The sequence below is a fragment of the Suncus etruscus genome (assembly GCF_024139225.1).
Source record: "Suncus etruscus isolate mSunEtr1 chromosome X unlocalized genomic scaffold, mSunEtr1.pri.cur SUPER_X_unloc_9, whole genome shotgun sequence".
Lineage (NCBI taxonomy): Eukaryota > Metazoa > Chordata > Mammalia > Eulipotyphla > Soricidae > Suncus > Suncus etruscus.
The window spans coordinates 117,852-144,265 of NW_026060329.1; the positions used below are offsets into that span (position 1 = coordinate 117,852).

At 42.7% G+C, this 26,414-nt stretch overlaps 1 protein-coding gene and 1 pseudogene across 1 annotated transcript in view; both read left to right on the forward strand.

Moving 5' to 3' along the window:
• The window catches only part of LOC126000667 (histone-lysine N-methyltransferase PRDM9-like), a 107,103-nt gene that overhangs the window by 59,258 nt on the left and 21,431 nt on the right, over positions 1 to 26,414 (forward strand). Inside the window, 3 exon segments of the mRNA XM_049767840.1 lie at positions 18,968 to 19,219; positions 19,472 to 19,760; positions 19,762 to 19,975. Of these exon segments, the coding sequence (XP_049623797.1) occupies positions 18,990 to 19,219; positions 19,472 to 19,760; positions 19,762 to 19,975 (733 nt within the window). The 5' untranslated portion in view covers positions 18,968 to 18,989.
• On the forward strand, positions 8,619 to 8,718 carry LOC126000672 (uncharacterized; annotated as a pseudogene).

Below are 26,414 nucleotides of genomic sequence, written 5' to 3' on the forward strand. Positions count from 1 at the left end.
TGCCTCCTGATAATAGGGAACAGGCTATTGGTGAGGAAGGAGATCTTGAGCCCAGAATTTCTGCAATAAAGAATAGTTCTACCTCCCTTGGGGAAAGGCTCTTTGATTTATTTCTAGTTTATGGCACCATAGCCAAAAGGGAATTCATATGGCTCTGCCCTCTAGATCATTCCTCTGGATGGGGAGACGGTAGATGTGTTGGGATTTCAGCCTGGGAAAGCCCTTTCATGGAAAGCATGCAGTAAATAATCTTCTGCTTCTAGCCCAAGATCCTTTGTAATGTATGGCTGCTTCTTATACCAAGACTATAACTGTGCCCATGTCTCCTCGCATTCACTCATGACCCTCCATGAATGTCTGTCAAAGTCTCCTTGGGGTCTCTAACTCTGGAATCCTGGTGAAGAATTTTAGCCTTATCTGAATAAACACAGCAGGGTCTTTTCCGACACATATATTTCCCTATGGTTTTGTTTGATTTCAGTTTTGGTTGCTTAGTGCAGTGCTGGTTTTGTCTGCTTGTTTTGTTTTGTATTGAAATTTGAGTCACTGCCTTTGCTCAGGCATTTTCCTTGAGTCTCCACAGAGGGTTCACTCTTGACAACATCAAGGGTCACTAGCCTGTGCCTGAGATTGACCCAGGATTGGCCCTTTCTGCACCCTTCCTGGCTCTGTTGTTCAGGTCCGGGACATTCAGCTCAGCTATTTTGTCCTTTACTCCGCAAAGCCAAGTTTCTCCATGCAGCCAAATTTCACCTTGCTATAGCAGTTGTAATTCCAAAGCCTCCTTGTCTGTAGTCCTGTAGCTTGTGGTTCTGATTGGGAAAAGAAAGCAAAGGATCTGTTGGGAAAGCATTGTTGCGGTGTGTTGTGTCATTTTGACCTGCAACAGAAAGGGTTTGTTTGGGAGTGAAAAGAGAGTGCTGATTATTCCAAGTACAGGTTTTATTCACTCACTGGATCTGACTTTTCCTTCTCGATCCTTGAATCCTGGGAAGAGATGGGCTCTAGAGACAGGAAGGATAGTTTGTGTTTAGGATTTTGCACCACACCCTGTGTTGCTGTTTAAACTTCTGATTCAGTAGTAAGAAATTTCACCCACCAGTGTTCAGTGACTCTAGTATAGGGATGGGCCCTAGGTGGTCTGTGGGAAAAAGAGCACCTCCCAGAAACTCGTATAATAGTCTTCCACATCATATTGGCTGATCTGGCTTCTCACATGATGTTTCTGGACCTTCCCTTCTGGGATCCCATGGAGAGAGGATCATGGCAGCAGAGTGTTCTAAGAACACAGAATGTGGAGGCACTGGGTCTCTCTAGGTTCCTAGGGAGTCCCCTGTTATTGCGTGAGCATGGCCCTTACCCCCCTTTGTGTGTATAGGACACATTGACCTTCCCTGATGTGGTCATAAGGTTTTCGCCCAAGGAGTGGCCATTTCTGGACGCCTCTCAGAGGAAGCTCTATAGGGACGTGATGCTGGAGACCTACGAGCACCTGCAGGCCTTAGGTGAGTGCTGCCCTGGGGCCGCTGCTGTAGGATTCATCCTAAAGTGGGGAGGTGCCCAGGTTAGGCAGGGATCTGGGCACAGCAGGGCTAGCCCTCCTTACTGGTACCACTTCACAGCTACTGGTGTTATTTCTTAGAGAAGTCCAACTGTGGGGGGAGGTCAAACCCCTTGTTGATGGTCTCCAAGTCTAAGAATGACTCCCAGAAAGATAAATTGAATCCCATTCTTCTGTCCCCCCTTTTGGGGGAGACTTTGATAATAATATCAGGAGTAAATAATCAACGAATGCAAAAGATTAGGGGAGCAAAGGTTCAGCAAAAAAATTCTTTTGTCAGTTGCAGCCAGCTCCAGAAAGGAAACCTAACAAGCCTTCAGTTCTGGCAAAAGAGCTCTCTATGCCTCCCCAACAAGCTATTTATTTCTTTCCTTAATCACCCCCACCTGGAGGATCCAGGTGGGATGACAGGCAAAAGCAATATTACAACAATTACACAACATCCAACTGTATATTTTTAATGTCTATATAGAGAATAGAAGAATCACACATTGAGTTTTGGGTTTCCCATATCTAAGCCAAAATTGGTTTGACCCCCAGCTCTGCATCTACTTACCTAAGCCATCCAAGTGTCCTATCTTAGCGCAGAGGAAGGTGTCTGCCCCATTACTGGGGGTTTTGCAGAAAGTGATGAGATTTCATGAACTGGGAGGTCTCATCCATTCTTGCGGGTGAGCTCAGGACTTACTCTAATTATGAGGTCAAGAATTATTCCTGGCGTATATCGGTGATCATCTGGGGTTCTTGTGATCATTCCTAAATTGGCGTGATTTACGGTCATGTGCTCCCCTCTCTACTATTGTTTTAATCTTCATAAGACTGCAAACATTATAAATGACTTAATTTCTTTCCATGAGTTCAAAAAACCCAGTAGGAGATTGTAGGAGCTCCTCAGTGCTTTTTGGGACATTATTTTGGATGAAGAGGTATTCTGATGTTCCTGCATGCAGACCATATTCTCCAATTCTTTGCATCCCTTGCTAGGGACTGTTTGACTTTTTCTGTTTATTTTTATATTTGAACTATACAGGCATCTCAAGAGATCATGCCCATACCTACACCCAACAGTCACTTCAGACAAGGCTTGATGAATGCTATGTGGTTCTGGTTATCGAATCATTGTGTACGCTGAACATGGCATGAGCCATAACTACTATCACTCCAGCCTCTTTTTTGGAGGGTCGAGTATGGCACCACCCCGGTGGCCCTCAGGTTACTCCTGGTTGTGCCCTGAGAAATTGCCTATGGTCAGCTCAGGGGACAATATAGAATGTCTGGAGTCAATCCTGGGTTTGTCCCAGTGGCCTCATGCAAGGGAAATTGCCAATAGCTGTGCTGTCTTTCTGGCACCTCCAGCCTCTTCTAAGATACCTTTGGGCCCTAGTCATGCTTGGGTTTACTCCTGGCTCTTTACTCAGTGGTCAGTGTCTGATGGCTGCAGGGAACTGAGTAACTCAAGGGGTGACTCTGAGAAACTCAACCAGTGTGTGCCTACATCACATGCATTCATCCATGTGCGAGACCAACACAGTCCTTTTGCTCCCCCATCCCTCGCTGTATGACCCGCCCCCTCAGTTTGACTTCCATTTCACCCTGGTTCTCATCTGTGCAATAAGCAGCATGCATATGGAGAGCTGAGACTCTGTTCATCTGTTATTTGGTCTCCTTCATTAGGGACCCATATCTATGTGCCGACTTCTGTCCCCTTCCTTGTCTCTAACCCAAGATCTGTCCTTCTGGGCAGGGCATTGCAAGGTGAAGCCTGCGCTGATCTCGTGGTTGGAAGGAGAAGCCCTGGGGATGCTGCCGAAGGATGTGTTGACAGGTGAGTGTGGATAGAGGCTACTCTGAGCACTCCAGAGCTGCGGTCTTGGCCAGGCGAGCAGCAGAGGAGCACTGGGAATGTTGGGGTTTTTCTACAGTTGAGTGCTCACCCCTAAAATCTCAGGGCTTTTGCCTGGCTCTGCTCTCAGTGCTCACTCCTGGCAAGGCAACTACCTCACGCTCCACCATTTTTGTTATATTTGCTGTCCAGGCCTTGAGTTTATTTTCCAAATAATGAATATTTTTCTCTATAAAAGTTTCAGATCACTTTGCACTTTCATTGTTTTATAACCTTGTGACCCCAGATTTTTGTGGAAGTACTTTTAGTAAAAGTAGTTAAAAACTGAGAATTTGATACAAAATGGTTATTTTGCCAAAGAGTGTTGGGCCTACCTAGCATGGTCAAAGGCACAGAGGTCCGCCCCAAATTGTCCAGTTTGGATCAGCTGCCTGAAGGACCAATGCCTCCCTTTAGTACACTCTCCCCTGCCCAAAATCTATTGCTGATAAGCAAGACCCAGCAGGAAGCAGCTGGGCAGAGGTGTGCTCTTCCTTGTTGCTCACGGCTGTATCTGTACTCCAGCAGTTGGTGCAATGGGCCTTTATGCTGCTCTTTGGGAAGAATCCAGGATGGAGAAGATGGGATCTCACTGTCCGCAGGTAAGGGCTCTATGAAGGACGGGGAGGGGGACAAAAAGTGCAAAATCCCAAAGGGTTTGTGTGCCCAAGATATACTTGGAAGGGTCTAGGGATGCACTGTGGCTCCTGGCACACCTAGCAGGGACTCTGATCTCTGCAGGTTAAGGCCACTTTTATCTTGGTTTGTTGTCTTAGGTTTTTATTTCTGGCAAGGCCATTTGGTACTTAGGCCCTTCTCGGGACTCAGTGTTCTGGGTTAACCCTGGCAGGTCTAAGAACCTTTGGATGCCAGGTTCCAGTGTTGAGCTCCTGGTAATATGGTCCTGGACGTTGGTGAGGAAGGAGACTTGAGCCTATGATTTTGCGATGGTACATTATTCCTGCCTTATCTGAGAAAATCTGATTTATTTCTATTTGATGACAACAACTGAAAGAAAATTTCCTGGGTCTGCCCTCTGAAATCATATCCTCTAGCAGAGGGGGGTGGAAATATAGGCTGTTATGTATTCAGCCTAGGATAGCACCTTCCATGACGAGTATGAAGCAGATAGTCTTCTTGTTCCACACAATGATCTTGTATTTGGCTGCTGCTTCTATGCCAGGACGATCTCTGTGCCCAAGTTTACATATTCACTCAGAATTCTGCATGCGTGTCTGACAGTCTCTCCCTGGGATCCATTATTCTAGAACCCTGATTAGAACACCGCAATGTCTATTTCTATACATGCACTTCCCTATGTGTTTTGGTTTGGTTTTGGTTTTGGTTGCTTGGTACTTGCCATGTATCTGCTTGTTTTGTTTTCTATAAAATTTTGAGCCATTTGGCTGTGCTCAAGGCCTTTCCTTGAGTCTATACAGAGGGCTCACACCTGGGGACTTCAGGGGGCACTAGCCTGTGCCTGAGATTGACCCCAGGTTGTCCCTTTCTGTGCCCTCCATGGCACTATTGCTGAGGTCAGGACATGCTCAGCTCTTTTGTCCTTCACTCTGCAGTCAGGCTCCTTTGTGCAGCCACATTTCTCCTCAGTAAACCAGTTGCATTTCTAAAGGCTCCTTGTTACAGTCTTGTGGTTTGTAGTTCTAATGGGGAAACAGGAGCAAAGTTTTCTTCTGGAAGCCATAGTTGCTGGGATTCAGGTGTTTTTACATCCACTGGAACAGATTTGCTTGGAGTGAACTGTGAGTGTTAATAACCCTAAGCACAGGTTTGGTTCACTCAGCAGACCCTCCATTTACCTTCTTGCTGCTTGTTTCCTGGGCAGTGGTCTCTGGAGGCAGTAGGGATTAGTGTGTACTAACCTTTTGGACCACAATAAGAGTTGCTCTTTGAGCTCCTCTGCCTTTGTAGTCAGGCATTTAAGCCAAGAGTGTTCAGTGAATCTAGTGCAGATATAAGCCATGTGTGATATCGGCAACCAACACTTGCCATGTATATTCTAGAATACAGTCTGCATATCATGTTCACAGATCTGGCTCTCTACCATAATGGCTGGTGACCTTCCATTTTAGGTGCCCATTTAGAGAGGCACTTGGAGGGTGGGTGCTCAAGAGGACAGAAGGTAAAGTCCCTGAGTCACTCTTTGGCACTGCGAATTCCTGTTCTCTCCCCAGTGCCCTGAATGAACCTTGGCCCTCAACTCCTCTGTCTGTGCTTAGGACATGGTCTCCTTCCCTGCGGTGGCTGTGATCTTCTCCCCGGAGGAATGGCTGTGCCTGGATGCCTCTCAGCGGAAGCTCTACCGAGACGTGATGCTGGAGATATATGGGCATCTGCGGGCCGTAGGTGAGAGCTTCGGGGGTCACTGCTGTGGGCTATATCCTGGGGTGACAAGGAGGTGCCAGGATCTGGCTGGATCTGGTTCCAACAGGGGAAGTGATTCTGCATAGCCCAAGTCAAGTTGTCTCCTTATTTTCAACCTTCCAGGTCCTGACTTTATTTTTCAGATGAGTCCAACTTTCTGTTTTTAAATTTCTTCAGTGACCAGAAAAATCATACATTTTGTCAGGGTTTGCCATACCTGTGGCATACTGGGTTTCATCCCGGCTGTGCATATGTTCCCCTAAGTCTTCCAGAAGTCCTCCATGAGCACAGATTGTATTCGTCCCTGATCACTGTGAGTTTGGCCAAAAGCACAAGAGTCATGGGATCTTAGCCTCACCTGGGAGTGCTCAAACTTATTCTAGACTCTGCTCAGTCCTGTCAGGTTTGGGAGATCATTTTGGGTATTTGTGATGATTCTTGGCTTGTCCTTCTTTATTGTTATATGTTCATGTCTTTACTATTCTTTCAATCGTAATGAGACGACAGCATTGAAAAGTCACTTAATTTCTTTCCATGATTTCAAAGTACCATGCAATAGCACATCCTGAGGTTCTCCCAGTGCTTCCTGGGGCATTATATTGGGCAGTGATGATGTCCCTGCATACAGATGTCCCTGCAAACAGAGCATGTTTCCCAATTCCTTGCATCCTCTCCCTGGCCAGGGAGAGTTTGACTTGAATCTTACCTTTTAGAATTTTCTACTAAACAAATTCTAAAAAGGATGGGGATAGCTACATCTATATAATACAAATTATACCTAATAAGGATATTGTATCTAAAGAAGACACAAAAAATACACCCATTCTTTTTAAGTCTTTTCAAATACTCTAGGCAAGGAATAAAATTCAGAACACAGCTTCAGTGTCTGACTGGCCTTGTGGAGTTTGAAAAAAGGCTCCCAACAGTGTAATGTCCTCCATCTAAAGGTCTCTCAAAAACAGAATCAGGTAGTTTGCAGCAGTCCACAGAAAAGGGATGTGGAAGAAAAGGGCTGTCAAGAGCAAATCAGCTGTGACAGCTGCATCTTCTAGCTGTCCTTTTGCTTTGGGAGCTGGCTTGATGCAGGTTCGAGGAGGAGAATGTTCCATTTCCTCAGCATTAGGGCTGAGGATGAGAAGGATTAAATAGAGAGAAATAACAGATCAGAGTGAGAGAACAAACGGATTCAGAAGGATTTGTAAAGTGTTAACCATGGTCGGGGAATAGTTATATTTATAAAAAAGGAAGGACTGTTTATAAAGTAGGCATGTACAATGCAGGTGGACACTAGACATAGAGGTAGCCATCACACACACACTCACATATATAGACAATGAAGATCAATCCATGGGCTGCAGTTGAAAAACTGATCTGGGTGGTACAGGTCAGAGTTCTTAAATAATACCAAACTGACAGGTCAGATGGAAAATTTTTCAATTTCAAGTAATATTATCATTGGTGAGGGTAAACTTTGTTGACGAAAGTGTTTTTTGGGTTAGATTGTGCATAGAGCATTTTTAAAACAATCATAATGGGTATTGAGCATCTAAGTTTCTATCCAGAAAGCAAACTGTGAACATGGGCATTATGATATATGGCAATAGTAATCTAGGTTTAGTTGAAAATAAATTGCAAAACCTACTGAGTGAATTATCACTGGAGTGTCAGTCTATTATGGCATTATGTTTAATGACAGTGCAGACTGGACATACTTTTCCTAATGCTTGACCTTCGTGGAAAAGATGTTAGTGTTTTGCCATTAAGAATAATGCTGGCTGAGAGATTTTCATACATAGCTTTTATTATCTTGCTGAAGATTCTTTTTTTTTTTTTTTTTTTGGTTTTTGGGCCACACCCGGTAACGCTCAGGGGTTACTTCTGGCTATGTGCTCAGAAATTGCTCCTGGCTTGGGGGACCATATGGGACACCGGGGGACCATATGGGACACTGGGGGATCGAACCGCGGTCCGTCCAAGGCTAGCGCAGGCAAGGCAGGCACCTTACCTTTAGCGCCACCGCCGGCCCCCTTGCTGAAGATTCTTTACACAACAGTTCGGCTGAGGGTATTTTTCTTCAGTGAGTGTTAGATTTTATCAAATGCCTGTTTTGTTTATTCATTTCAAAATAAGATATATGCAGTGTACATAATAATTCATTCATAAGTTTTGTTTTTTCTATAATCAGACACTCCAATGGTCTGAGGGACAGTGAACTGGCCCCCTGTTTAAAAAGTTTGAGGACCCCTGGTAATGGATCTGTATTGGCAATAATGGAATGCAAAAATCTCCTATTATATCACATTTCCATTCATGTTTCTTTAGGTTTGTGAGCAAAAGCCTTAGATATATTGCTGGCTCTATGTTTGATGCATGAAAGTTGATCAGGGTTAGTACTTCTTGGTCTGTTGCTCGTAGGATCAATAATTAGTGCTCATCTTTGTCTTTAAATACTTTCTTGAGATTGCATGCAATTTGTTCTGCTATCAATATGACTGTTTCAGCCTTCGTTGTTTTCCAGTAGCTTGTATCATTGTATTCCATCCTTTTCCTTTGAGCCTGTGTCTATCCTGAACTTTGAATTGTATTTTCTGCAGGCATCAGGTGACAGGATTTTATTTTCTGATTCAACCCACTACTCTGCCTTCTGATGGGAGACTTTAGTTCATTGACATTTAAGGAAACTTTTGACAGAAAAGGCTATTTTGCCATTCTATTTGTAGGACTGTTGTTACAATTGGGGATTAGGTTTTTGTCATTGCTCCTTGAGTAGTTCATTTAGAATGAGTTGGTTATGTGCTCCCTTCAGCAGCACATATACTAAAATTGGAAGAGAAGATTAACATGGACCCTGCTCAAGGATGACATGCAAATTTGTGAATTAAAAGAAAAAGAGAATTGGTTTGTTTAGCACTATATTCTGAGGGATATTTCTTGTTTGAGAATGTTTTTGACCCGCCCTCCCATGGAAATAATAGGTTCACATGATAGTGATCGCCAGGTTGAAATTTTCTCTTATTCAGTAGAAATTATGTCATTCCTCCTTTTCTTCCCTGTATTGTTTCAAATGGGAGATCTGTTTTGATTCATATGTCCTTTCTTTGTACTTAAGGTGCTTCTTCCTTACTTTGTTATCGCTTTAAAGATTTGATCTCTGTTTTTCATTTGTTTGGACTAATATGTCTGTTCATGTTCTGTCAGGCAGTTTTGTTTAGCTATCTTTATGGCACTTAGATTTGTACAGGAGCCTCTTTTCAGAGAGTAGGAAAGTTAGCTGCTATTATCTACCTTATACCTAATTCTTCTCTTTTCCCATTTTCCTCTCATCTGATATTCCTATTAATCGGAGATTCTTTCTCTTTGTTAATTAAGCACCCTACATTTTGTTCAACTGTTTTCTCTCTTCTTGGGGGTGTTTGGGCCACACCTGGCAGCCCTCAGGGGGTTATTCTTGCTCTCTGTTAAGAAATCACTCCTGGCAGCCGTGGGGCACCAAATGGAATCCCAGGATTTGAACCACCAATGGGCCTGGGTCAGCAACTTGCAAGGAAAATGTCTTACCACTATGCTATCTCTCTAGTGCTATCTTTTTTCGTTTGATTTTGGGGTCACACCTGGCAGCGTTCAGGGGTTACTCCAGGTTCTGTACTCAGAAATCCCTCCTAGTAGTCTTAGGAAACCAGATGGGTTGCTAGATATTGAGCCATGATCTCCTGAATTAGTCACCTGTATCTCTCCTGACACTCCCTCCCTCATTTTCTCCTTCCTTTCCTTTCCTTTTCTTTCCTTTCCTTCCTTCCTTCCTTTCTTCCTTCCTTCCTTCCTTCCTTCCTTCCTTCCTTCCTTCCTTCCTTCCTTCCTTCCTTCCTTCCTTCCCTTTCCTTTCCTTCCTTCCTTCCTTCCTTTCTCCTTCCCTTCCTCCCTCCCTTCCTTCCTTCCCTTTCCTTTCCTTCCTTCCTTCCTTCCTTTCTCCTTCCCTCCCTCCCTCCCTCCCTTCCTTCCTTCCTTCCTTTCTTCCTTCCTTCCCTTTCCTTTCCTTTCCTTCCTTCCTTCCTTCTTCCTTCCCTCCTTCCTTCCTTCCTTCTTCCTTCCCTCCCTCCCTCCCTCCCTTCCTTCCTTCCTTCCTTCCTTCCTCCCTTCCTTCCTTCCTTCCTTCCTTCCTTCCCTCCCTCCCTCCTTCCCCCCCTCCCTTCCTTCTTTCTTCCTTCCTTCCTTCCTTCCTTCCTTCCTTCCTTCCTTCCTTCCTTCCTTCCTTCCTTCCTTCCTTCCTTCCTTCCTTCCTTCCTTCCTTCCTTCCTTCCCTTTCCTTTTTAAAATGGCACATCCGATGATGCTCAAAGATTACCTCAGCTTTGATTGACCATATGGCACACCTGGGATCGAGCCACTGCCCTGCCTAGGTTAGACGCTTGCAAGGAATTCGCCCTACTACTTGAGCCACCGCTTCCACTTAGCTCTCCTTTCTTTTTTGACTTCTTCAATCAGCTCTGGTTTGTAATTTGTCTTCAAGACTTTCAATGCGATTTTCTACCTTGTAATTCTAGCCATGGTGGTTTGCTGACATGTTTTTCAGTCCTTCAATTTCAGTTCTATGGAGTCTCATTTTCCAAAAGAGTTCTTTGAGTTGGTTGAATTGTCCAGCTTTAGATTACTTTTTTTCTGTTTTTATTCCCAGCTTTAAATTTTTTTTTTTTTTTTGGTTTTTGGGCCACACCCGGCGGTGCTCAGGGGTTACTCCTGGCTGCCTGCTCAGAAATAGCTCCTGGCAGGCACGGAGGACCATATGGAACACCGGGATTCGAACCAACCACCTTTGGTCCTGGATCGGCTGCTTGCAAGGCAAACGCCGCTGTGCTATCTCTCCGGGCCCAGCTTTAAATTTCTTTTTTTTGGTTTTTGGGCCACACCCAGTAACGCTCAGGGGTTACTCCTGGCTATGTGCTCAGAAGTTGCTCCTGGTTTGGGGGACCATATGGGACGCCGGGGGATCGAACCGCAGTCCGTCCAAGGTTAGCGCAGGCAAGGCAGGCACCTTACCTTTAGCGCCACCGCCCGGCCCCAGCTTTAAATTTCTTAAAGTTTGCTAGCTAGTAACCTCTATTTCTTTGCTAAAACATTGTGTTTATTTTAGATTCTCCTCTATAAGGTTCATGCATAATGGTGGACTTGTACATTTGCCAGGATTTCTCTCTATATTCTTTTTTTTTACTTTCTCCGGAAGTTTGAGTGCGTTGCAGTGTTTCTTCGTTTGTTTTTCGAAACTTTTTCTTTATTTAAACATCTTGTTTACATATATGATTGTGATTAGCTTTCAGTTATGTAAAGAACACCCCCTTCACAATGCAACTTTCCCAACACCAATGTCCCCAATCTCCCTCCATCCTACTCCACCCCCACCTGTACTCCAGACAGGCTTTCCAGTTCCCTCATTCATTCATATGATTATGGTAGTTCTCTGTACAGATATTTCTATAACTGCACTCACCACTCTTTGTGGTGAGCTTCATGAAGTGAGCTGGAAGTTCCAGCCTTTCTCTCACTGTCTCAGGATTGTTGCAAAAATGACTTATATTTCTTAAAATCCATAGATGAGTGAGACTATTCTGCATCTCTTTCTCTCCCTCTGACTTATTTCACTCAGCATGATAGATTCCATGTACATCCATGTGTAGGAAAATTTAATGACTTCATCTCTCCTGGTGTTTTTTTTTCTTGTAAAGTTCTGTCAGTGCCCTATATATTTTGGATATTAGCCCCTTATCTGATGGGTATTGGGTGAATAGTTTCTCCCACTCGGTGGGTAACTCTTGTATCCTGGGCACTATTTCTTTGTTTTTTTATTTTTGTTTTTTTTTTAATTATGAGAAGTTTTCCATATGTGGACTGGTCAGAAATTGCCAGTGACAAACTTAGCACAACCCAGCAAATCTCAGCACACACCAAGTTAAGACCCACCATTGCTGGCCTCCTGGGCTGAAACCCAGAAGGCCTGGAGGCCGGGGGCAGAAGAGGGGAAGGCTGGGGGCCTATCATGGCTCCCAGCGCACCCAAGTTAGAGAGAAGGCCTTCCACATGGGGTCTCCCCAAACCCCATGCTGCTAGAGCTAGCCTCCAGCTCAAGAGTGGATGGATAGAGAACCGGAAGCCAGGATCTGCCCCTGAATAGTTTCTCCCACTCGGTGAGTAAATTTTGTATCCTGGGCACTATTTCTTTTGAGGTGCAGAAGCTTCTCAATTTAATGTATTCCCATCTGTTGATCTCTGCTTCCACTTGTTTGGAAAGTGCAGTTTCCTCCTTGAAGATGCCTTTAGTCTCAATGTCATGGATTGTTTCACTGACGCATTATTCTATTTGGTATTAGGTCTGATATCAAGGTCTTTAATCCATTTGAATTTTACCTAGTACATGATGTTAACTGGGGGTGTATGCTCGCTTTTTTGCAAGTGGCTAACCAGTTCTACCAGCACCACTTGTTGAAGAGGTTTTCCCTGCTCCACTTAGGATTTCTTCCTCCTTTGTCAAAAATTCGGTAATTGTATGTCTGGGGGACAATGCCTGAGAACTCAACCCTATTCCACTGATCTGAGGGTCTGTCTTTATTCCAATACCATGCTGTTTTGATAACTATTGCTTTGTAGTACAGTTTAAAGTTGGGGAAAGTAATGCCTCCCATCTTCCTTTTCCCTAGGAGTGCTTTAGCTATTCCAGGGTGTATATTGTTCCAGATGAACTTCATAAGTGTTTGATCCACTTCTTTGAAGAATGTCACGGGTATTTTTTTTTTTTTTGGTTTTTGGGCCACACCCGTTTGACGCTCAGGGGTTACTCCTGGCTATGTGCTCAGAAATCGCCCCTGGCTTGGGGGGACCATATGGGACGCCGGGGGATCGAACCGCGGTCCTTCCTTGGATAGCGCTTGCAAGGCAGACACCTTAACTCCAGCGCCACCTACCCGGCCCCATGTCACGGGTATTTTTAAGGGGATCGCATTAAATCGGTATAATGCTTTGGGCAGTATTGACATTTTAATGATGTTAATCCTGCTAATCCATGAGCAGGGTATGTGTTTCCATTTCGTGTGCCCTCTCTTATTTCTTGGAGCAGGGCTTACAGTTTTCTTTGCATAGGTCCTTCACATCTTTGGTCAAGTTGACTCCAAGATACTTGAGTTTGTGTGGCACTATTGTAAATGGAATTGCCTTCTTGACTTCCTTCTCTTCCCTATCATTATTGGTGTATAAAAGGCCATTAATTTCTGTGTGTTGATTTTGTAGCCTGCCACCTTGCTATATGAGTCTATTGTTTCCAGAAGCTTTCTGGTAGAGTCTTTAGGGTTTTCTTTTTTTTTTTTTTTTTTTTTTTTTTTTGGTTTTTGGTTTTTGGGACACACCCAGCGTTGCTCAGGGTTTACTCCTGGCTGTCTGCTCAGAAATAGCTCCTGGCAGGCATGGGGGACTATATGGGACACCGGGATTTGAACCAACCACCTTTGGTCCTGGATCGGCTGCTTGCAAGGCAAACACTGCTGTGCTATCTCTCCAGGCCCGCTTTAGGGTTTTCTAAGTAGATTATCATGTCATCTGTAAACAGTGAGAGCTTGACTTCTTCCTTTCCTATCTGGATTCCCTTGATATCTTTTTCTTGCCTGATTGCTATAGCAAGAACTTCCAGTACTATGTTGAAGAGGAGATGTGAGAGCGGACAGACTTGTCTTGTACCTGAATTTAGAGAAAAGGCTTTTAGTTTTTCTCCATTGAGGATAATATTTGCCATTGGCTTGTTGTAGACGGCTTCAGCTAGAATGAGAAAGGTTCCTTCCATTCCCGTCTTGCTGAGAGTTTTGATCAAAAATGGGTGTCTATTGATATGATCATGTGATTTTTATTTTTCTTGTTGTTGATGTTGTGTATGATGTTGATAAATTTACAGATGTTAAACCATCCTTGCATTCCCAGGATGAAACCTACTTGATTGTAGTGTATGATCTTCTTGATGATGCATTGGATCCTATTTGTCAGGATTTTGTTGAAGATCATTACATCAGCATTCATCAGGGATATTGGTCTGTAATTTTCTTATGTGGCAGCATCTCTGTCTGGTTTCGGAATCAAGGTGATGTTGGCTTCATAAAAGCTTTTTGGGAGTGTTCCTGTTTTTTCAATTTCATGGAAGAGCCTGGCTAGGACTTGTGGTAGCTCTTGTTGAAAGATATGAAAGAATTCATTAGGAAATCCATCTGGGCCTGGGATTTTCTTTTTGGGCAGATGGTTGATTACAGTTTCAATTTCCTCAGTAGTGATGGGGGTGTTCAGGTATGCTACATCCTCCTTACTTCAATGTGGAAGGTTATAAGTGTTCAAGTTTCCCATTCTTCAAGGTTCTCATGTTTAGCAGCATAAAGTTTCTCAAAGTAGTTTCTGATTACCCTTTGGATCTCTGCAATATCTGTCATGATCTCCCCCTTTTCATTTCTTTTTCTTTTTTTTTTTCTTTTTGGTTTTTGGGCCACACCCGGCGTTGCTCAGGGGTTTACTCCTGGCTGTCTGCTCAGAAATATCTCCTGGCAGGCACGGGGGACCGTATGGGACACCGGGATTCGAACCAACCACCTTAGGTCCTGGATCTGCTGTTTGCAAGGCAAACATCACTGTGCTATCTCTGCTGGCCCCCCCCTTTCATTTTTAATACGGGTTATCAGGTTTCTCTCTCTTTGTGAATTTTGCCAATGGTCTATCAATCTTGTTTATTTTTTCAAAGAACCAACTCTGCTTTCGTTGATCCTCTGGATTGTTTTTTGGTTTTCCACTTCGTTGATTTCTGCTCAGCTTTTTTATTTCCTTCTGTCTCCCTAATTTTGGTTCCTCTTGTTGGTCATTTTCTAATTTTATGAGCTGTGTCATTAAATTATTCAGGTTTGCCCCTTCTTCCTTCCTGATGTGTGCTTGGAGGGCTATAAATTTTCCTCCCAGGACTGCTTTTGCTGTGTCCCATAGATTCTGGCAGTTTGTGTCTTCATTATCATTTGTTTCCAGGGAAGTTTTGATTTCCTCTTTGATGTCATCTCAGACCTACTGTTTTGTTCAGTAGCAGGGTGTTTAATTTCCAGTTGTTAAAGTTTTTCTTTTGTGTGCCTTTGTAGTTCACATCTAATTTCAGAGCCTTGTGGTCAGCAAAGGTAGCCTGCAAGTTTTTTATTCTCTTGATTGTGTGGAGGTATGTTTTATGTGTCAGCATGTACTCTATCATGGAGATGGACCCTTGTACATTGGAGAAGAATTTGTATCCAGTTTTTTTGGGATGGAGTATCTACTAGTCCTCTTTCTTCCATTACTCTTTTCAGGGCTAGTATGTTTTTGTTTGGTTTCAGTCTGGTTGACCTATCAAGTGTTGATAGGGCCGTGTTGAGGTCTCCCACAATTATTGTGTTGTTATTGATATCTTTCAGAGTTGTCAGTAATTGTACTAGATAATTTGCTAGTCTTTCATTGGTTGCATATATGTTTTATAGTCTGAATTCTTCCTGTTGCACATATCCCTTGATTAGTGTCCATCTTTGTCCCTTACCACTTTTCTGAGGATAAAGGTGGTGTCATCAGATAATAATATGGCCACCCCAGCCTTTTAAGGGTGTTGTTTGCTTGGATGATTTTCCTCGAGCCTTTGATTTTGAGTCTGTTTGTTCTGACTATTCAGGCGTGTTTTTTGTAGGTAGCAGAATGTTGGATTCATCTTTTTGACCCGTTTTGCCACTCTGTGTCTTTTTTTTTTTTTGGTTTTTGGGCCACACCCGTTTGACGATCAGGGGTTACTCCTGGCTATGTGCTCAGAAATCGCCCCTGGCTTGGGGGGGACCATATGGGACGCCGGGGGTTCGAACCGCGGTCCTTCCTTGGCTAGTGCTTGCAAGGCAGACACCTTACCTCCAGCGCCACCTACCCGGCCCCGTGTCTTTTATTTTTTAATATAATTTTCATTTTGAACATAGTGGTTTACATATTGTTGACAATAATATTTTATGTACATATTTACATAAAATCAGGGGGGGTCCCATCACTGATTTGTCCTCCCTACACCACCGTTTTGTCCTACCACCCAAATCCTCCTCCCTCACCCCCGGGGCTGCTAGAAAATGTGGTCCCCTCTGTCGTCTTGCACCTGTTTGGTCTTGGTGTCTCCCTTATTTCCCCCTCTAACTGGGAGGCAGGACTAGATTGTTCAAGTTAATGTGGTTTTGTTTGAAGAAGAGAAAAGTAATAAACTGGGGTAAAAGTCTAATATGCCGAAAATGGGCGGAATCCTTAGGCTCTCATCATTGGTTTGAGAGACGAAGGAGAAAAATAAGGTGAAACACCCCAACAGTACATGCCTTACCTCTAGCGCCACTGCTCCGGACCCTGAAAACTTACCTTATTCAGTAGAAATTAGGTCAACCTTCCTTTCCTTGCTTGCATTGTTTGAAATGGGAGATGATTTGTTTCGTATGTCCTTTCTTTCTACTTAAAGTGTTTCTTCTTAAGTCCTTTAAAGATTCAATCTATGTCACTGTTTATTTTTTTGTTTTGATCTATATATGTATTGTTTGTGTTCTGTTGGGGCTCTCTTGCTTAGCTCTCTTTTCCCCACTTCATTTGTACAGAAGTCTTTTTTCAGAGAGTAGGAAAGTTATCTGCTATTACTCCTTGTTCTTCTCTTTTCCCATTTTCCTCTCACCTGTTATTTCTATAAATTGGAGATTATGTCTCTGTTTGTTCATTAAGTACCCTTCAATTTGTTTCACTGCTTTTTCTCTGTCTCTCTCTGTTTGGATTTTGTACTGCACCCGGCAGCACTCGGGAGTTACTCCTGCTCTCTGCTAAGTAATCACTTCTGGCAGGTACAGGGGACCATATGGGATTTGAATCACTGTGGGTCCTGGGTCAGCCACTTGAAAGGGAAATTGCTTACCACAGTCTATCTCCCTAGCCCTATTTTTTTTCCTTTTTTGTCATACCCGGCATTATTCTGGGATTACTCCTGTTTCTGCACTCAGAAATCGCTCCAGCTTTGTTTGACCACGTGGGACACTGGGGGATCGAACCACAGTTCATCGAACCACAGTTCCTTCTAGGATAGGCACTTGCAAGGCAAATACCCTATTGCTTGTGCCACCGATCCGCCCCCCAGCTCTCCTTTCTTTTTTGACTTCTTTAATCAGCTCTGGTTTGTAGTTTGTCTTCAAGTTTGTCAATGTGATTTTCTACCTTGTAATTCTAGCCATAGTGGTTTGCTGACATGTTTTTTAGTCCTTCAGGTTTATTTTTATGCAGTCTCATTTTCCAAAAGAGTTCTTGGTGTTAGTTGAATTGTCCAGAGTTAGGATATTTTTTATTTTTTTCTTCCCAGCTTTAGATTTCTTAGTTTGCTGGCTAGTAACTTCTTTATTTATTGCTAAAACATTAAGAATTTATTTTCGATCCTCATCTGTAAGGCATATTGGTGGACTTGGAAATTTTCCAGGATTTCTCTCCATATTCCTAGGTTCAGGAGTCTTTTTTTGTTTTCTCAGTTTTCTTTTAATGGATTAGTATGCTGGAGTTTCAGGATATTCAAGAAATTGATCTATTGAACTGATTGTATAAAATGTGTCTATGGGATGCCAGGATTTGAACCACTGACGTTCTGTATGAATGGCAAACTCCTTACCTCCATGCTATCTATCCGGCCCCCTCCATTAGACTCTTGATTTCATTGCAATCTGATCTCATCTGTGCAATAGCAAATATGCATATTGAGAGCACATTCTCATCTGTCCTATGGCTTGTCAGCTTTCAATAGAACCTTAGACTCATGCTTCAGTTCGTTTCCCATTATCTAACCCCAGAAAATACTCTTCTGGGCAGGGCATTGCAAGGTGAAACCTTTGCTGATCTCCTGGCTGGAGGATGGAATCCTGGAGAGGCTGCCAAGGGGCATGTTTTCAGGTGAGTGTGGAATGATGTTCTTGGTAGGAAGTCATGGATTCGGAGTGGAACATTGTGGGCCTGTGTGAAATGGGGGCCCTGGAGTGGGGCGTCTTGCTCCAAGATCATTGGTGCAGAAACTGTCTTGCTCCCATTCACTGCCCATAATGCTGAGCCCAAAAACTAATAAAATATTTTGAATATGGAGTTCGTTAACTTTAAAAGTTAGAATAATTATAAATGGTAAGATAAAACATACTGTTAGGTACCAACATACAGGGAGTGAACCCATATCCCAGAGCAAGGAATAAGTTGTGGGAAACTCTGCGTAATATCATATAATTCCAAAAAAAGGAATTGGAATATTTAAGAATAGGAAGTCTTATCTTGCTTTATCCACAAAATAAGGAAAGCCATGAGAACAGAATTTACCAGGAGACAGAGCTATGTTCCAGAAAGCCTTGTCAATTCTACTCTGACCAAATTCTTCTTTCAGCAGAACCAAAGCCAGAAATCTACCCATGTCCCTTCTGGTCACGGAATTTCTCCAATCAGAACTTCCTTAATCATCACATGAACCCAATTCATCCCTCTTGGATAGTCCCAGGAGCATTGCCAAGAGAGCAAGCTTCATCAGAGAACTCCTATCCTCGGAATCAGAACCAATGGCAAATACTTTCTAATACTTACAATGACAAAACTAGAAATGACATACTTGACAGTCAAAAGCACAAAGAAAGCTCCATACCTTTAGATAAAAATATTTCAACTGCCTTATCTAGATTATGTTACAGTCAAATAGGGAGCTCTAATAAACATGAGATTTCAAATGAGGAAAAAACTAGCACCTGGCATACATTAAACCCAGAGGACACGGGTAAATTAGGTCAAGGATTAGGAATAATAAGATTTTTAAGAGATAAGAATGTGAGGCCTAGAAAAGATTTCACTCTTGTATCAAATGCAATACACCAGAAGACACACACAGAAGAGAAGCCTCATGATTTGAGGGAGTGTGGGCAAGGCTTTAGTCAAAAGTCGAAACTTATCACACAGCAGAAGACACACAGTGGAGAGAAGTCCCATGTTTGTAGGGAATGTGGGCAAGGCTTCAGTCATAGGTCAAGTCTCATCAGACACCAAAGGATACAAATAGGAGAGAAGTCCCATGTTTGTGCAGAGTGTGGGCGAGGCTTCAGTCTTAGGTCAAATCTCATCACACACCAAATGATACACACAGGAGAGAAGCCTCATGTTTGTGCAGAGTGTGGGCGAGGCTTCAGTCACAGGTCACGTCTCATCATACACCAAAGGATACACACAGGAGAGAAGCCCCATGTTTGTGGGGAGTGTGGGCGAGGCTTCAGTCAGAGGTCACATCTCGCCAAACACCAGAGGACACACACAGGTGAGAAGCCCCATGTTTGTAGGGAATGTGGGCGAGGCTTTAGTCAGAGGTCAAATCTCATCGCACACCAGAGTACACATACAGGAGAGATGCCTCATGTTTGTACGGAATGTGGGCGAGGCTTCATTCATAGGTCAAGTCTCATCACACACCAAAGACTACACACCGGAGAGAAGCCCCATGTTTGTGCACAGTGTGGGCGAGGCTTCAATCGTAGGTCACATCTCGTCAGACACCAAAGGATACACACAGGAGAGAAGCCTTATGTTTGTGGGGAGTGTGGGCGAGGCTTCAATGATAGGTCACATCTCATCATACACCAAAGGATACACACAGGAGAGAAGCCCCATGTTTGTGGGGAGTGTGGGCGAGGCTTCAGTCAGAGGTCACATCTCGCCAAACACCAGAGGACACACACAGGTGAGAAGCCCCATGTTTGTAGGGAATGTGGGCGAGGCTTTAGTCAGAGGTCAAATCTCATCGCACACCAGAGTACACATACAGGAGAGATGCCCCATGTTTGTAGGCAGTGTGGGCGAGGCTTTAATCAGAGGTCAAATCTCATCACACACCAAAGGATACACACAGGAGAGAAGCCCCATGTTTGTAGGCAATGTGGGCGAGGCTTCATTCATAGGTCAAGTCTCATCATACACCAAAGGATACACACTGGAGAGAAGCCCCATGTTTGCAGAGACTGTGGGCGAGGCTTTAGTCAGAGGTCAAATCTCACCAAACACCAGAGTACACACACAGGAGAGAAGCCCCATGTCTGTAGGCAATGTGGGAAAGGCTTCAGTTATAGGTCAATTCTCGTCAGACACCAGAGGACACATACAGTAGAGAAGCCCCATGTTTGTAGGGAATGTGGGCAAAGCTTCAGATATATCTCAACTCTCATCACACACCAATGGATACACACAAGAGAATGCCCCATGTTTGTGGGGAGTGTGGGTGAGGCTTCAGTGAGAGGTCAAAACTATTCAGACACCAGAGGACACACACAGGAAAGAAGCCCCATGTTTGTGGGGAGTGTGGTCGAAGCTTCAGAGATAGCTCAACTCTAATCAAATACCATAGTACACATACAGGGGAGAAGCCCCATGTTTGTGGGGAGTGTGATCAAGGCTACAGAGATAGGTCAAGTCTCATCAAACACCAGAGGACACATTCATGGGAGAAGCCCATGTTTGTAGGGGATGTCGGCGAGGCTTCAGCCAGAGATCATATCTCAACACACCAAAGAATCTGTCCGTGATTAAGTATTTCTGATCACCATGTTACAGTCTTAATAAATTGATTCCTAGGCTTAGGAAGAATTCTTGAATGCAATATATCTCCTGGTAAATAAAACCTTTTGTATATTTGTTTTGCTTTGCAATAACTCAGGCATTCTCCATGACTTATTTAACTTAGAAGCTGTATTATATGTGGGAGTTTCTCATCTTGTGTTACGCCTTTAAGTATGTGTGCATTATTGCCTGCGTCAACGTTTGTTTGGCCCTGTGGTCGAATGCCCTACATTTGGGACACGAAGCTTCCACTTGAGTTGATATCATATTTCATATAGTTAATCACTCATCATATACATCTTTTTTGCAGCAAAATCTCACACTTTAGTTGTACATAGGATTCTTGGAAATCGCCATTTAAGCTAACGAGAACAGGGCTGTTAACGAGTGGGGTGTGTGGCACAGAAGACAGATTTAAAGAGCATGCATGTTAAAACTGGAGCCACACGACATTTTCCTTTCACATCGCTGATCTAGGATGGACCTTGGTTAGATCCCCACCATTCCATATAGAACCCAAAGCAGGAAATATTTCTCAGTGGATAGTTAGAAATAACCCCTGACTGTCACCAGCTGTGGCCCTAAAACCAAGATAAATAAAAATCCCTGTTAAGTCTCCTTGAAGAGTGTAGAGATTTAGTAAAGAAAATGCTTCAATTGTCTGAAAGCTAATTGTTTCTAGTTTCAGAAAGGCAGAAGCAAAGGTACATATCTTGATACATAATACTCCCTCGTTGTAACAGTAATGCTGCCTATTACAGAATCAATTAAAACTATCTGGACATTTATCAAGTAAGGAATGATAGAGCATGGCATTCAGTTCTTGGACACTGCCTAAGTAATGTTAGTTGAACAATACACAGAGATCACAGAAATCAGCATACCAAGGATATACGTAGAGTTGATCGACTTGGTCCTATAAATTGAGTAACCAGAGGTAATGGGCGTGGATTTTAAGGTCCTTGTGTAATGGAGGTGCAAACTAAAACAGTGTGCCGTGTGGTTTTAGAATGTGAATAATGAAATTTCATTTGCATCAAAAAAAGTTAAAACTTATTTAAAAAATCAAAAATTATGTGAACCTATGTTAATGCTTTTTGCAATGTTCAGGGTGTGAGCTACCCAAATGGTCATGAATGAAAAAGTTTAGCATATATCTACGACCCAATATTAATTACATGGAGAGAAGAAAAGATACCTTGTACTTCCTTGCAACCTAGCTGAATTTACAAGTGTCATGTTCAGTAAATGTACCACAGAGGTCACACTTTTTTTTTGGTTTTTGGGTCACACCCGGCAGTGCTCAGGGGTTCCTCCTGGCTGTCTGCTCAGAAATAGCTCCTGGCAGGCACGGGGGACCCTATGGGATGCCAGGATTCGAACCAACCACCTTTGGTCCTGGATTGGCTGCTTGCAAGGCAAACACTGCTGTGGTATCTCTCCGGGCCCCTGACAGGTATTTCTATGCACAATTTTATTTTGCCTCTGGCACCTCAATTGCAAGCTAAGTGCTACCCAACCAAATTAATACATTTTATCATAGGATGGCATGAAGGATGAAGTAAACTCATTGAATTAAGTGCCCCTATATCTCAGTTGAGTAAATTTATCTTTAGAAATTAAATCACACTAATACAATTTCTGAGTGCTGTGTATGAAACGCTACTTAAGGTGTGTCTTTAAATGTTCCATGATATAGAAGGAGAGTTATGTACATAAAAAAGTTCCACTCAGCTTTGCAATTTGAGAAAACTAAAAGATGGTATGGTAGTCTTTTTAAAGATAATAGAGATGAACTCAGAAGTACCAGCTCACGTTATGAAGCTTATCATTAAGAGCAGTGAGTGTAGTTAGAGCACCCACTGAAGTGATAATTAGGATAAAAATAGGGAGACAGAAATGCAGAATCTAGGGCCCAGAGAGACAGCACAGCAGCGTTTGCCTTGCAAGCAGCCGATCCAGGACCTAAGGTGGTTGGTTCGAAACCCGGTGTCCCATAGGGTCCCCCGTGCCTGCCAGGAGCTATTTCTGAGCAGACAGCCAGGAGTAACCCCTGAGCAACGCCGGGTGTGGCCCTCCAAAAAAAATAGGGAGACAGAAATGCAGAATATATATCGCAGAAAGACAGGATAGCAGTACTATGGTGAGTTGGGTGTTTGCCTTACATGTGCCAACCCAGCCTCAGTCTTTGTCACTCTATATGGTCTTGTACTACCAGCCAGGAGGAATTGAGAACTACATAAATGGGAGTAATCCCTGAGGAGTGTGCTGCACTTTTACCTAAGAAGCAGAAAATGATGGTAGGTATGGATTAGACGATGTGTATCTTAGTGCAGTTATTCTAAATACCACAAATGCCGGGGCCGGAGAGACAGCAAGGAGGTAGGGTGTTTGCCTTGCAGGCAGAAGGACAATGGTTTGAATCCCAGCATCCCATATGGTCCCCCAAGCTTGCCAGGAGCAATTTCTGAGCATAGAGTCAGGAGTAACCCCTGAGCACTGCCAGGTGTGACCCCCCAAAATACAAAAAAAAAAATAATACATGACGTCATTTAGTATTTATCCTTCTTCTGGCTTACTTCTTTATATATACCTTCTAATTCCATCCTATTACTGAAACTTGCATACAGAATCATTCCACACAGCTCTGTAGTACTCCATTGTATATATGTACGTATCTTCATGACCCACCCGACTGTTTAGACATCTAAGTAGATTCCAAATCTTCGCTATTGTATTGTGTGCTACAATGAGTAGCAGTATACATACATCCTTTTGGGTGAATGTCTTTTATTCTGGGTATAGATTCCCAAAAGAGGGATTTCTGAGTCCTATAGCAGTTCAGTTTTGAGTTTAGTGGGAACTCTCCATACTGTTTTTCATATGGGCTGCATCTGGCAGCATTCGCACCAGCAGAGATGAGAGTTCCTTTCTTACCACATCCCTGCCAGCAGAGATTTTTCACAGAACGTTTAATGTGTGCCGTCCTCACAAGTGTAACATTTCATTGTTGTCTAGATTGGGATTTCCCCAATGATAAGTAATGATAAATAATTTTTCATGTGTCTGTTGTCATCTCTGGTTTTCCTCATAGAAATACCTGTTCATTTTCTCTTATGATTTTTTGATGGTGTTTTTACTTTTTGGAGTAAACTTTTGTGAGTACTTTGTATATCCTCGATATCAAACCTTTTTCAGTTGTGTTCAGTGCGAAAATTACTTCCATTCACTTAGCTCTCTTCTAGTTTGAATGCATGTTCTTTTGGCATAGAGAAACTTTTTAGTTTGAAGTTTCATTTATTCGTTTTGATACTATAGCTCTTGGCAGGTTAATTCCTATGTACTTGATAGTTTTAGACATTGTTTTCAATGAAATAGACTCTTTGAACTCTTTCTTCTCTGAGTTATTTGTATAAAGGAATGTCACTGTCTTTTGCATATCGATTTGTAGCAGTCACTTTGCTGTATTGGTTTATTGTTTCTATGAGCTTTTGTGTGGACTCTTTAGTGTCTTCAATATATATCATGTTTTCTGCAAATAGAGATCATTTGACTTCCTCTGTTTCAATTTGAATTCCCTTAATTTTCTTCTCATCTTGTCTGACACCAATTGGTAGGACTCGAATACTATGTTTAATAAGTGGAGACTGTGGGCATACTTTCTTACTGCTTGACCTTAGTGGAAAAGGTTTTAGTTTTTTGCCATTAAGAATAATGCTGGCTGAGAGATTTTTATAGACAGCTTTTATTATCTTGATTGATTCTTTACGCACCTGTTTTGCTGAGGGTTTTTTTTCTTCGATGGGTGTTAGATTGTATCAAATGCCTTTTCTATTTTGATACATATGGTCATGTTTTTTCTATCCTTTGAATAATGTGCAGTATGATGTAGATTGATTATATCCTGAACCATCCGTGCATCCCTGGGATGAAACACTCTTGGACACCACGTGTAATCTTTTTGCTTGTTTTTGTTTTTTCACCACATCTGGTGATGATCAGTTTACTCCTGGCTCTGTACACAGAAATTACTCCTGGCTTGGGGGACCATATGGTACATCGGGGGAATGAATCACAGTCTGTCCTAGGTTATGTGCGTGTAAGGCAAATGCCCTACCGCTTGCGCCACTGCTTCGGCCCCACCATGTTTAATCTATTTTTCTGTTGTTGGATTCGGTTTGCTGAGATTGGACTGAAGGTTTTTCTTGGTATTATCTTTGTACACTTTGGGAATGAGCATGATACTCATAGAAAGTATTTGGAGGATTCCCATCTTGTCAGTATTTTGGGAGAGTCTTAGGATTGATGGTACTTGGTAACTCTTCTCTGAATGTTTCATAAAATTCACCTGTAAACTCATCTTGCCCTGCAATTTTATTCCTGGGGATTTTTTATTAAAGTTTCAATTTTCTTGTGATAGGCCTAGTTAGGCCTTGTGCTTCCTCCTAATTCATATGGGGAGGTGATATTTTACAAGAAATCTGTCCATTTCTTTTTGGTTCTCTAGCTTAACTGAACACCATTGTTCAAAGTAAATTCATGGAGATAGGTGGGAAAAACTAAGCTCTCATGTTGTCTTGGATTTCTTGCGGTTCTGTTCTAATCTCTCCTCTTTCATTTCTGATCCAATTTATTTGAGTATTTTTCCATTTATTCTTGTGAGTCTGCCAACAGTTTGTCTATCTTATTTATTGTTTGTTAAAAGCCCATCTCCTGGTCTCACCAATATTTCACTTTTTTTTTTGGTCTGTAATTTTTATTTCTGCTCTGGTTTTTTTTGTTTTGTTTTGTTTTAGTTTGTTTTTTTATTACACTGGGTGGCACTCAGGGGTTATTTCTCCTTTGCACTCAGAAATTCTCCTGGCAGGCTCAGGGGACCAGATGGGGTGCCAGGGATCAGACCCAGCTGCGTTCAAGTTTGCAGCAATGAGGCAAATTTCCTATCACTGTGCCCCTGCTCAGGGTTTTTTAAATTTCTTTTTTTCAGCTTGTGTTTGATTGCTTTGCTCTGGGTCTTCAGATAACTCCTTTCCCCGAAATTAAGACAGTGTCTTTTTTCAATTTTTGTTTCCAAAAGTGTGCTAGGTCTATTTTCAGGAGACGTCTTATTTTTTTTCATGAAGAATACAGTAGATATACACTGTTCAATGAAAATAAAGGGACTTGAGGGTGATCTGGCTGCGACATATGTCTCCCTATTGATCACCAGGATTGATTTGGCTGATCTGAGTGGCTAGGCAGTGGTCTCCTTCCTCTCTCACCACTTCATATGCATCCCTCCTGATGCTGCATGCTCTCTCAAAGAGGATGTTCTTCCCCGAATAGAGACAAATTGTTCCTTCATCTACGGAATACGAGTAGCTTCAATCCCCTGCTAGAACCTCCAAACAAGCTCTCAAGGTCCATTTGTAGAAGAACGTAGGGTAGTCAAGCTTCCAAGACTCCAGACACATCCAAATGAGGCGCTGCATGTGGCAATCTGCCTGCCTTTAAAAATAGAAAAGAAAGAAAATGTATTACCTATATATGGTACAGTGTCCTGACTCTCAATTACGTCACTGGTTGCAAGAGGCCAGGCAGGGTGGCCCTAGCAACCAGTTTATGGTAAATTAATTTTCACTCCCAGACAGAGAGCCTTTGGGTGCTTATTTTGGGGGATGCCTTCTATTTCAGCCAGGACGAAACCTATAGTAGGTCTTATTTTTAGAGGATGTTTTATTTTCGTGAAACATTGTATATAAGGTGTCCCATTAGGTTCTAGATATTGGCTTTTTTCTTGCCTATTGTAGGCCTGTATTCTAATGAATTACACACTAATTACTGCTTTTGTTGTACCTCGAATATTTTGGCAATTTTTTATTATCATTTGTTTCAAGGAATCTCTATTTCTATATTTCCTGTTTGATCCATCTGATGTTGATGAGCATGTTGTTTAGTCTCCAGGTGTTAGAT